We start from the raw sequence: 13,294 nt of genomic DNA on the forward strand, positions 1-13,294 counted from the left end.
GGTTTCGTATGGATTTCCCGGCATTTGGTCTGTTGTTCGGCCCGGGCTAGGTCTCGTTATTTTAAAAGTCGGACCTTGTTTTGGCTTAGTACGATTTTGGTTCACTGCCTGGTGGTTCTGGTAGTACGCCGGGTCGCTGTGGTTGTGCTGCATTTTGTACGGGGCTGTGTGCTCGGAGCCGTGGAGTACCATTTGTGTGACCTGCTTCACTGGGGAGTACTGATCGGGCCATTCTTGGTCCTCTGCTGTATATTATTTTAAAGTAACATCACTTAAATGATTTAATTCTCGTTGCGCTAATTGCAACTTGGGTACTGAGAAATTTAATCTGTTAATTACCGGAAGACCTTAACCTCATAGTCATATGATGTGATTTTCTTAAATTATTGTATTTTTATGTCATGTTATTGTTTTTTTTGTTAATTTGCTGATCACTGGTGTACTGTTCCAAGTATTAAAATGTTTCAGGTAGCTATTACTTGGGTGGAACGCGCGGAACCGCAACGGAGAGAGTAGTTGTGTGCCTTACGTGTCCGTTGTTGGCGCGGCCTGGTGTCCGTTGTTTGTTTTGGTGCACCTGAGTTAAGTATTGTGTTGCGTCCTCCCTTGCGGACCCGTCGTGTTCTTCTCATAAACATTTCCTTCAAGGCATTCTAGTTAACTTTATGCTAGTATTTTTTTATTTCTTACATTGGTAAAATTGTTCGGCCTTCATTATGCACACTGTTTGTCATAGCGAAGTTGATGTGCCATTGTAATTTATTAAACTCCATTCTGTGGGCCCTTTGTGATACATATTGTTTATTGATTGAATACGTCAATCATAATGTCTCATATACAGGGTGTTTCAAAAATGACCGGTATATTTGAAACGGCAATAAAAACTAAACGAGCAGCGATAGAAATACACCGTTTGTTGCAATATGCTTGGGACAACAGTACATTTTCAGGCAGACAAACTTTCGAAATTACAGTAGTTACAATTTTCAACAACAGATGGCGCTGCGGTCTGGGAAACTCTATAGTACGATATTTTCCACATATCCGCCATACGTAGCAATAATATGGCGTAGTCTCTGAATGACATTACCCGAAACCTTTGACAACGTGTCTGGCGGAATGGCTTCACATGCAGATGAGATGTACTGCTTCAGCTGTTCAATTGTTTCTGGATTCTGGCGGTACACCTGGTCTTTCAAGTGTCCCCACAGAAAGAAGTCACAGGGGTTCATGTCTGGCGAATAGGGAGCCAATCCACGCCGCCTCCTGTATGTTTCGGATAGCCCAAAGCAATCACACGATCATCGAAATATTCATTCAGGAAATTAAAGACGTCGGCCGTGCGATGTGGCCGGGCACCATCTTGCATAAACCACGAGGTGTTCGCAGTGTCGTCTAAGGCAGTTTGTACCGCCAAAAATTCACGAAGAATGTCCAGATAGCGTGATGCAGTAATCGTTTCGGATCTGAAAAATGGGTCAATGATTCCTTTGGAAGACATGGCGGCCCAGACCAGTACTTTTTGAGGATGCAGGGACGATGGGACTGCAACATGGGGCTTTTCGGTTCCCCATATGCGCCAGTTCTGTTTATTGACGAAGCCGTCCAGGTAAAAATAAGCTTCGTCAGTAAACCAAATGCTGCCCACATGCATATCGCCGTCATCAATCCTGTGCACTATATCGTTAGCGAATGTCTCTCGTGCAGCAATGGTAGCGGCGCTGAGGGGTTGCCGCGTTTGAATTTTGTATGGATAGTGGTGTAAACTCTGGCGCATGAGACGATACGTGGACGTTGGCGTCATTTGGACCGCAGCTGCAACACGGCGAACGGATACCCGAGGCCGCTGTTGGATCACCTGCTGCACTAGCTGCGCGTTGCCCTCTGTGGTTGCCGTACGCGGTCGCCCTACCTTTCCAGCACGTTCATCCGTCACGTTCCCAGTCCGTTGAAATTTTTCAAACAGATCCTTTATTGTATCGCTTTTCGGTCCTTTGGTTACATTAAACCTCCGTTGAAAACTTCGTCTTGTTGCAACAACACTGCGTTCTAGGCGGTGGAATTCCAACACCAGAAAAATCCTCTGTTCTAAGGAATAAACCATGTTGTCTACAGCACACTTGCACGTTGTGAACAGCACACGCTTACAGCAGAAAGACGACGTACAGACTGGCGCACCCACAGACTGCGTTGTCTTCTATATCGTTCACATCACTTGCAGCGTCATCTGTTGTTGAAAATTGTAACTACTGTAATTTCGAAAGTTTGTCCGCCTGAAAATGTACTGTTGTCCCAAGCATATTGCAACAAACGGTGTATTTCTATCGCTGCTCGTTTAGTTTTTATTGCCGTTTCAAATAAACCGGTAATTTTTGAAACACCCTGTATCATGATGTGCGTGTGTAATGGTGCAATAAATGGATGGTCGTTATTTCTGTTTTGGCGCCCTTCATGCCTCCTTTCTTGTCCCTATTGGTACGCTATCTTTGTACTTGTGTTGGTAGACCACATCAGCGTGGAGGGTAAATCGTTAATGGTTGAATGAGGGCGTCACAGTCCACAGCAGATGAACGAACAGCCGTCCAGTCACCCACGATGACCGCGACAGGCGGTCTCTGAGACGGATCGCCAATAGTGAGAGAAGGGCAACAGTGCTAGAGATCATGGCTCAGTTCAATGCAAGATCTGACAGACATGTCTTCCAGTGGACAAGCCATAGGAACATGGGCTTCATGTGGTATGGGGGCTGGCAACGCACGGGGTGCCACTATTAACACAACGACATCGCTCACAATGCCTTGCATTTGTCGTCAAACACAGGGTTGGACAGTGGAACAATGGCTTAACGTGATATAGTCATAATTTCAACTGCACCATGCCGATGGGAGGCACGGTGTGTGGCGCAGACGACACGAATCTATGGGTCTTGCCTGCGAAGAAGATGTGGCCCGGGGCTGTGGTGTCACTGTTATGGTCTGGAGTGCATTTTCGTGGTACGAATGGGCCTTCTAGTTGTTCCGGAAAGGATTTTGATTGCTCTGTGGTGTAATGAGCTGCTTGGGGATCATCTCCACTCGGTTTTGGCCTTCCGACACTTGTTACCCGGGAATGGTTCGAGGAACATGCAGGACATTAGAGGGAAGGTCACCGTTGGCCGTAATTTTGATGGCTTATTGACAGCAAAATCGATTTCCAATCGCATAGTGATCATCTTCAGTGCTGTAGTGTACAAACTAAACTCACAGGCACTGGTGTCAAGTTATCATCAGTAACCAAAGCTATGTAACGATGAGTTATTGTGATCGTTATGGTGTCAAGTTATCATCAGTAACCAAAGCTACGTAACGATCACAATAACTCATCGTTACATAGCTTTGGTTACTGATGATAACTTGACACCAGTGCCTGTGAGTTTAGTTTGTACACTACAGCACTGAAGATGATCAGTATGTGATTGAAAATCGATTTTGCTGTCAATAGGCCATCAAAATTACGGCCAACGCTGACCTTCCTTCTAATTTCACGTATATGGTCGTCGTGCACACAGCACTCTATGGAGTCGCCAATCAATAACATGCAGGAGAGGTCCAAAGCTTGAGTTGCCCACCTTGGCGCCCAGATTTGAACCCCATCGAGCGTATCTGGGATGTCACGGAACGCAGGCTCCGTGCCGTTTTTCCTGCACCTACGAACAGTCCAGAACTGGCTGCCACTTTGTAAACAATTTGTTGTCAGCTGCTTCCAGAGGAGTACCAGGGACTTGCAGACTCACTTCCACAGTGTCTCACTGCAGTCAGCAGGGCCAGAGGAAGCTCCATGTGATGTGCATATCACACGACATTTGCTAAGTCAGTGTCCTGCTGACCATTTTTCAACACCATGGAGACGGCATGGAGCACACAAAAAATTGGCTTGAAGGGAAAGTGTTGTGGATGTTTGGGTATTAAATGGTTAGCATTTCAGCAGAATGAAGCAGGTAGATGTAGTATGTATACAGCTTTAAGCGGTAACTGTTTACAATGTACCATAGTGATGTAGGACAGGTCCGGGTGAAAAACTTGGTGCCAGACACTTGTGCTCTATCAAGCCACAAAACAGTCTCAAACTGGCCAACATATTAGCCCAGTCGACGAAGGCCAAAAATAGGTGAATAGAAGAAAAAGTCGTGTAATAGCGATTTTCCGTGTGGAGGTAGGAGGAACCATCATGAACAACATACTAAAAATCAAGCGGTTCTAGGCGCTTCAGTCCGGAACCGCACGACTGCTACGGTCGCAGGTTCGAATCCTGCCTCGGGCATGGGTGTGTGTGATGTCCGTAGGTTAGTTAGGTTTAAGTAGTTCTAAGTTCTAGGGGACTGATGATCTGAGATGTTAAGTCCCATAGTGCTCAGAGCTATACTAAAAATCACCTCCAGTACAGTGTGACCATGGGTGTGGGGGGAATTTCAAATATCACTTTCAATTTTTTTCGTGAGTAACTCCAAAACAGCAGCTTCCAGCGAAAATGGTTAATAGTACGAAATTAAATTAAATTAAATTTCGTACAAAAAATGTCCCACTCAGTTTCTTCTAGGACTGATAATTTCCCCGTTGCAGAGACTGAAAGAATGCAGATTGTTATTAAAAACGTGTTTAAATGGCAAAAAATTGCTGTTTACTGTTAAATGAAGGGGTTAAGAGGTAATATTACATTATGTACCACGACTAAGTGCAGTAGAGTGTTAGTAACGGTTAGTTCTAGGAGCGTAACAGGACGGTGGCGACTGGAGTGAATGGTGGAAGCGCAAGAGAAGGTAGGTCGCAGGGTTGTGGCCACGCGTTCCCGCCTTCATAAATCTGTAAAATGAAGACCGACTGACAATGCAGTGTGCAGACACGCCATGGGGTGCTTCTATTCCAGTGTGCGTTAACACTACACGCAAAATAGATATGAATTTATTCTTAGTCATACATGCAGCTACCTTCACAACAATTGAGGACACAGATACGGTTTCTGGACAACGCATCCATGTAAGGTAGCTCTAATTTATATTCTGTTTTTTCCCATGGAAACATTTTTCAGCAATTCAGGATTGGCTGGGTACCTAAAAAGTTGGTTTTATAAAGTCTAATACCGCAAGTGCCAATTCATGTTTGTGGGTGTAGACTATGCTTCTCCACTATGTTTGCCTGAAGATACGAGGGTTGACCAGAAAGTAAGTTCCGATCGGTCGTGAAATGGACACCACAGTGAAAACCCGATGAAGCTTTGCACAGATGTGTTGGGTAGTGTCTCTAGTATGACCGTCGATCGCATCAAGACGCTTTTTTCAGTTGTGAGCGCACTGTGAGCGAGTAAAGGTGCCTAGAACTACGATGTCTGGCGCCAAGTAAGGGGGGCCCGCTGAGAGGCTTCGCCTTAATGAATGCAGCCCACCTAACACAACTGCCACGCATTTCGTTGGTCATGGCAATTCTCAGCCGCACTCTGCAGGGGCAGTGAAGACGCTCCTGCAGCCTTTTCGATGGGAAGTGTTCGATCACCCACGACACAGCCCTAATTGACTCGTCCTGAGTATCATCTCTGTTCACACGAATCGCTGGATACAAAGACAACATTTGGGCGCAGGCTACGTGCTATAGACCAGCGTAGATAATCATCGGAAAGCACGATGGTGTTGGAAATTTGTTATAACGCTCCGACATATATCTAAGTCGGAGCGGCGACTATGTAAAGAAGTATCTGGAAAGTGTAGCTAACTCTTGCAAATAAAATGTTTCCGATTTTCACTGTGGTTTCCATTTAGCAACTGATCGGAACTTGCTTTCTGGACAGCGCTCGTATTTGCACCACAATATGTCACAAAGGCCATGTTGAGGGCCCGCATCTCGTGGTCGTGCGGTAGCGTTCTCGCTTCCCACGCCCGGGTTCCCGGGTTCGATTCCCGGCGGGGTCAGGGATTTTCTCTGCCTCGTGATGGCTGGGTGTTGTGTGCTGTCCTTAGGTTAGTTAGGTTTCAGTAGTTCTAAGTTCTAGGGGACTGATGACCATAGATGTTAAGTCCCATAGTGCTCAGAGCCATTTTTGAACCATGTTGAGGATTAGCATCTGTTGAAAGTTTGTGACTGAACATTGCCCACAAGATATTTCCTCACTTTTTTGAATATGCGTCCACTGTTACGACCTATTTCGGGCAAAAACAGGTTGATATATGCAAAATTAAAACTGAAATAAGTTTGTAGCACGTAATGTTAAAGAAACCACGTTGTAAACAGAGGAACAAGCAAAGGTAGTCTTTCTCACAGCCTTCTAGACTCATCTGGAGTTCGCATCGATTGTGTGAACGAAAAAATAACGCCCAAAAATTTTTAACATAGGGAAGAAGGATCACAGCATAGAAAGAGGCGGCATGGCAGGTGCAAACGCCCAAACAAAATTTTTTTAGGCCTATTTGTAGCCGGAATTCGATTATGAAACTTAGCGATGTTATTATCAAAGAACCAATGTAATAAATTACGCAGTAAAAAAATTTGAATTTTTTTCGCCATTTTTGCCCTACATCTGCCCATAAAGGATCGGGGATCGCTGGAGCGGCTATTAGCCGAGCGGTCGACGGCGCTGCAGTCATGGACTGTGCGGCTGATCACGGCGGAGGTTCCAGTCCTCCCTCGGGCGTGGGTGTGTGTGTTTGTCCTTAGGATAATTTAGGTTAAGTAGTGTGTAATCTTAGGGACTGATGACCATAGCAGTTAAGTCCCATAAGATTTCACACACATTTGAACATTTTTTTGTGGTGGCTATGTAACTGGTAAACTGTTTCGAGTGCACTGTAAGCTAGCGAGACAGTTCCATAAATGAGAGCAGAAGCGATGCGCTGACTCCTTTCCCCCCTCCCCCCCTTTGTTTTTCCTCTCCTCCCCCCCCCCCTCCTTTTTGTTGCCCATCATCTGTCCAGGTTCCCACCGTGTGCCGTCGGCTGTGATGTGATATGTCATATTTGCCATCTTTATAGTGCAGTGTTCAAGTGAATGTTCAGTGTTGTTCGTCCTTCCAAAGTGTTGCGAACAGAAATCATGCTATCGCTGGGTGTGAATTTTATGTCTTGCGAACAGAAACAAGACTGTCGCCATGGTTTTAAATTGTCTGTCTATTATCTTACGTGTCTGCTTCATATGTATTTTATTAGCATCATCACCCCTTTGTTCTATGTTTTAAGCTCCACGATTTCCATTCATGTTACCATTTAAGTCTCCGATTTTATCGCCTGTTTTTTTTATTATGTATTATCTCCATCTTTTTAACACAAATTCTGTAGGCTGAAGAGCGGCATATAGGCTGAAGAGCGGCATACTAAACTGCTGCCAGCCCGCCCCCTTCGGGCGGAATGGAAACTCAATAAAAAGGGAAAAAAATGTGTACTGACCCGGTGCTGGGACAGGAGGGGACGCAGCGGCCGTCGTGCAGCACCCCGCGGCAGGCGAAGCAGGCGTCCGGGCCGGGGCCGTCGCAGCCGCCGAGGCACTGCGGGTGGCAGCGCCTGCAGGCGCCGCTCTGGTCGCACCAGCGGGGGTCGCCCGAGCGCTGGCAGAGCCGCGGGCCCCAGCAGCGGGTGGAGTTGCAGCTCGACTCGGGGCAGGGCTCGCGCTCCGGCCTGCGAACGGAGGACGGCACGTCTCACCACACCACACCGTCCACTGACTGGACTAGTCCTGCATCAACAGGGCCTACAGTGCGGACCACCAGTCGGCAGTCGAAGATTTCCCGAGGCAAGATGACTCACAACTTTTGTGACTGGTATTTGATATATCAGGTAGTTATAATTAAACTTTCCCTATTTAAGGCGTTATAACATGGAAAATAATTACTGTGATAGTACCTAACTTGGTAGCATTAATGCCAAGGACATGGGAAAGACAAAAAATGCAGAATCAATTCAATTGAAACACTTTTAATGTGCTGCTGTGGCACGTCATACCATTACATACCAGTTCCATTACTGCTACAAAACGTGCTCAGCATGGCGCCCATCAGCGTCCAGAAAGTGCAGGATTGCATTCTACACTGCAGAATGAAGCATGCCGGAAGTATGTATCCGAACGAGATAGACGCAGCAACAGGGAACTAACAGCTTTTGTGGCATTTACGAGTTCCTAACCAGGAACGAATTTTATTATATCATCTGTGTGATTTAATAATTTAGTTTCTTGAGTTTCTCAATGTAAATTTAATATCTCATAGCCACAGTTTTCGCATTTTCGTTTGCGTCGGAAAATAAACCGATTTTGTGACATATTACAAGTTCCTAATCAGGGGCAAATCATTTAGTTTCACCTGAGTGCTTCGGTGGTTACGTTACTAGACACAGTCCGTGCGTTTTCGTCAGGGTCTACGGTAGAGTTGGGCAGGACGTGTCAGTAGTCGTTTATCTGCATAGTTTAGTTTTCCACGGTCTTTAGTATGGTCAGGGACTGCGATTGTGTGCGGATGCGAGCCGAGTTCGTGACACTTCGCTCTCAGCTTCAGGCTGTGATGGCTTCGGCTACACAGCTTGAGGCTGCAGTGGATGGGCACCTGTTGTGAGCCGGCCGTGGGGATCCAACGGACGTCCAGCGCGTCAGAGTCCTCCGATCGGTCCTCACTGGTGGCCAACCCAGTTAACTGCTCGCACTGAGGTTGACCCCTCACCTGTGGTCGCGCGGGAGGCCGCCCCGGGGCGAAGCAGGCGGCGAAAGACTCCCCAGGCGGCCGCACATAAGGCCTCCCCGGTTTGTCTGACAAACAGGTTCCAGGTGCTGTCTGCGGCTGACACTGTCGCTGAGCCAGATGCTGTCACCTGTCCTGTTTCAGAGGAAACCACTCAGCCTGCAAGGTCCTGGCAATCGCAGAGGGTGGGATTATTGGTAGTTGGGAGTTCCAACGTTAGGCGCGTTATGGGGCCCCTTAGGGACTTGGCTGACTAGAAGGGTACGAAAACCAATGTGCACTCCGTGTGCTTACCGGGTGGAGTCATTCCAGATGTGGAAAGGGTCCTCACGCATGCCATGAAGAGCACAGGGTGCAGCCACCTGCAAGTGGTTGCTCACGTCGGTACCAATGATGTGTGTCACTTTGGATCAGAAGAGATTCTCTCGGGTTTCGAGCGGCTAACAGAAGTGGTAAAGGCTGCCACTCTCGCTTGCAAGATGAAAGCAGATCTGACAATTTGCAGCATAGTCGACAGGACCGTTGCGGAACTCTGGTACAGAGCCGAGTGGAGGGTCTGAATCAGAGGCTCAGATGGTTCTGCGATCGTGTAGGCTGCAGATTCCTCGACTTGAGCCAAATGGTGGTTGGGTTTCGGGTTTCGGTGATTAGGTCAGGTGTCTATTATATGCAGGAGGTGGCTACACGGGTAGCAGGGGCTGTATGGCGTGGACTGGGCGGTTTTTTAGGTTAGAGGGTCTAGGAAAAACGCAAGAAGGGCTTCAATCACAAGGGATCAGTTCGAACACAGGAAGAACGTAAATATAGGAACCATCGGTATAACAGCTGTAAATTGTCGTAGCTGTGTTGGGAAAGTACCAGAGCTCCAAACACTAATAGAAAGCACTGATGCTCAAATCGCTATAGGCAGTGAAAGCTGGCCAAAGCCGGAGATAAGCTCAGCCGAAATTTTTGCGAAGAACCTAACGGTGTTCCAAAAGGATAGGCTAAACACGGTTGGCGGTGGCGTGTTTGTTGTTGTTAGAAGTAGTTTAACTTGTCGCGAAATTGAAGTAGATGCTTCCTGTGAGTTACTATGGGCAGAGGTCATTGTTGGCAACCGGAATAAAGTAATAATTGTATCCTTTTACCTACATCCCAATTCATATGATACAGTTGCTGAACACTTCGAAGAAAACTGGAGTTTGATTTCAAACACGTACCCGACTCATGCGATTATAGTTGGTGGTGACTTTAATTTACCCTCGATATGTTGGCGAAAATTCATGTTTAATCCCGGAGGTACGCATAAAACATTATCAGAAATTGTGCTAAATGCTTTCTCTGAACATTATTTCGAGCAGTTAGTTCATGAGTCCACGCAAATAGTAAACGGTGGTGAAAACACACTTTACCTCTTAGCAACAAATAAGCCTGAGTTAATAACGAGCATCAAAACGGATACAGGGATTAGTGAAGACAGGATTGTCGTAGCGAGACTGAATATTACCAACCCCAAATTCTCCAAAAATAAACGAAAAATATACCTACTGAAAAAAAAAGATAAAAATTCACTTGACGCCTTCCTGAGAGACAATCTCCACTCCTTCCAAATTAATAACGTAAGTGTATACCAGATGTGGCTTGAATTCAAATAAATAGTATCGGCAGCAATTGAGAGATTTATACCAAATAAATTAACAAACGAGGGAGCTGATCCTCCTTGGTACACAAAACGGGTTAGAACTCTGTTGCAGAAACAATGAAACAAACATGTCAAACAGACGCAAAATCCCCAAGATTGGCGATCTTTTACAGAAGCTCGAAATTTAGCGCGGACTTCAATGGGAGACGGTTATAATAGTTTCCACAACGAAACTTTGTCTCGAAACCTGGCAGAAAATTCAAAGAGATTCTGGTCGTATGTGAAGTATGTTAACGGAAAGACACAATCAATGCCTTCTCTACGTGATAGCAATAGAGATACTATCGAAGACAGTGCTGCCAAAGCGGAGTTACTAAACACAGCCTTCCGAAACGCCTTTACAAAACAAGACGAAGTAAACATTCCACAATTCGAATCAAGAGCAGCTACCAACATGAGTATCGTAGAAGTAAATATCCTCGGAGTAGTGAAGCAACTTAAATCACTTAATAAAAGCAGGTCTTCTGGTCCAGACTGTATGTCATTTTTGTTCCTTTCAGAGTACGCTGATGCATTAGCTCCATGCTTAAGAATCATATACAACCCTTCGCTCGACGAAAAATCCGTACCTAAAGACTGGAAAGTTGTACAGGTCACACCAATATTCAACGAAGGTAGGAGTAATCCACTAAATTACAGGCCCATATCGTTAACGTCGATATGCAGTAGGAGATTAGAACAAATATTGTGTTCGAACATTATGAATTACCTCGAAAAAAAAAAACGGTCTATTGACACACAGTCAACATGGGTTTAGAAAACATCGTTTCTGTGAAACACCAGTATCTCTTTATTCACATGATGTGCTGAGTGCTATTGGCAAGGGATTTCAGATCGATTCCGTATTTCTGAATTTACAGAAGGCTTTTGACACTGTACCACACAAGCGGCTTGTAGTGAAATTGCGTGCTTATGGAATATCGTCTCAGTTATGTGACTGGATTTGTGATTTCCTGTCAGAGAGCTTACAATTCGTATTAATTGACGGAAAGTCATCGAGTAAAACAGAAGTGATTTCTGGCCTTAGCCAAGGTAGTGTTTAGGCCCTTTGCTGGTCCTTATGTATATCAACGATTTGGGAGACAATCTGAGCAGCCGTCTTCGGTTGTTTGCAGATGACGCTGTCGTTTATCGAGTAATAAAATCATCAGAAGATAAAAATAAGCTGCAAAATGCTTTAGAAAAAATATCTGAATGGTGAAAAAAGTGGCTGTTGACCCTAAATAACGAAAAGTGTGAGGTCATCCACATGAGTGCTAAAAGGAACTCAAACTTCGGTACAGGATAAATCAGTCTAATCTAAAAGCTGTAAATTCAACTAAATACCTAGGTATAACAATTACGACCAACTTAAATTGGAAGAAACATATAGAAAATGTTGTGGGGAAGGCTAACCAAAGACTGCGTTTTATTGACAGGACACTTAGAAAATGTAGCAGACCTACTAAGGAGACTGCCTACACTACGCTTGTCCGTCCTCTTTTAGAATACTGCTGCGCGGTGTGGGATCCTTACCAGATAGGAGTGACGGAATACATCGAAAAAGTTCAAAGAAAGACAGCATGTTTGGTATTATCGCGAAATATGGGAGAGAGTGTCACAGAAATGATATAAGATTTGGGCTGGACATCATTAAAAGAAAGGCGTTTTTCGTTGCGACGGATTCTTCTCACGAAGCTCTAATCACCAACTTTCTCCTCCGAATGCGAAAATATTTTGTTGACACCGACCTACATAGGGAGGAACGATCACAAAGATAAAATAAGAGAAATCAGAGCTCGTACGGAAAGATATAGGTGTTCGTTCTTTCCGCGCGCTATACGAGATTGGAATAATAGAGAATTGTGAGGGTGGTTCGATGAACACTCTGCCAGGCAATTAGATGTGATTTGCAGAGTATCAATGCAGATGTAGATGTCAGCTAATACTTCGATATGCTACGCTTCATATCAACACGTGTGAATGTTCTCCAGGTAATTCCTGTTCTCCTGGTAGCCCCACAACGAGCAAACTTTAAACAGGGAATGAGAACAGGTGATCGTGCTGGTCAACCATTTGGAAACGATCGGCTGATAAATTGATCGTTTCCCAATGTATTTCGGAGGAGCAGGAGAACTTCACAAGTAATGTGTGATAGCGCCCCGTCTTGTATGAAAACTGTTGAGTTCGAAGCATTTCGCAGTAGCGCTGGAGAGTCATACTTCACGTCTTTGGTCCTTGAGCGCTAACCCGTTCAAAGCAGAATAGGCCAATGATGAACATAGCCGCGAAGCCACACTACATGGTGACACGTTCACCATACAGACGAACTTCATGCACAGTAACTGGAGGTGTATATCCCCACACTCTTTCAGTCTCATCCTCATCCAAGTCGTCTTTCATTCCTATAACATTGCTTTGAAATTCATCTCCCTTGTATAGACCCTACTTCCATCTTACAGCTTTCCTTTCTTTAAGTAGTACTGGTTTTCTGTCTGAGTTCTTGGTACTGATACAGTGGCTTCCGTTTTCCCCAAACATAGCTTTAAGCTTCGTATAGGCAGTATCTATCTTTCTCCTAATGAAAAATGCTTATAAATCCTCACATTTCCCCTCAAGCCATTCATTCCTGATTAGCCCCTCTGCACTTGGTCTCATTTTTTTAGATGTTTGTATTCCCTTTAATCTGCTTCATTTGATGCATTTTTAAATTTTCACCTTTCATCATTTAAATTCAATATCTCTTGTGTTATCGATGGATTTTTACTTGGCCTTGTCTTTTTTACTTATCTGATTCTCTGCTGCCTTCAGTATTTCATCTCTCAACGCAGTCCATTCGTCTCATCCTTTTCCCTTTTCTAGTCGCTCGTCTCCTAATGCTCCCTCTGAAACAGTCAACAACCTCTCGTTCTTTCAACTTATTCACGTCCCATCACATTAATTTTC

At 45.1% G+C, this 13,294-nt stretch overlaps 1 protein-coding gene across 1 annotated transcript in view; it reads right to left on the bottom strand.

Annotated features, from left to right (window-relative positions):
• LOC126209871 (insulin receptor-related protein-like) overlaps positions 1-13,294 on the bottom strand; it is a 190,574-nt gene that overhangs the window by 146,606 nt on the left and 30,674 nt on the right. The window contains exon 3 of the mRNA XM_049938996.1: positions 7,406-7,633. Coding sequence (XP_049794953.1) covers positions 7,406-7,633 — 228 coding nt within the window. The remainder of the gene's footprint in view (positions 1-7,405; positions 7,634-13,294) is intronic.

Source organism: Schistocerca nitens, chromosome 10 (genome assembly GCF_023898315.1).
Source record: "Schistocerca nitens isolate TAMUIC-IGC-003100 chromosome 10, iqSchNite1.1, whole genome shotgun sequence".
NCBI lineage: Eukaryota > Metazoa > Arthropoda > Insecta > Orthoptera > Acrididae > Schistocerca > Schistocerca nitens.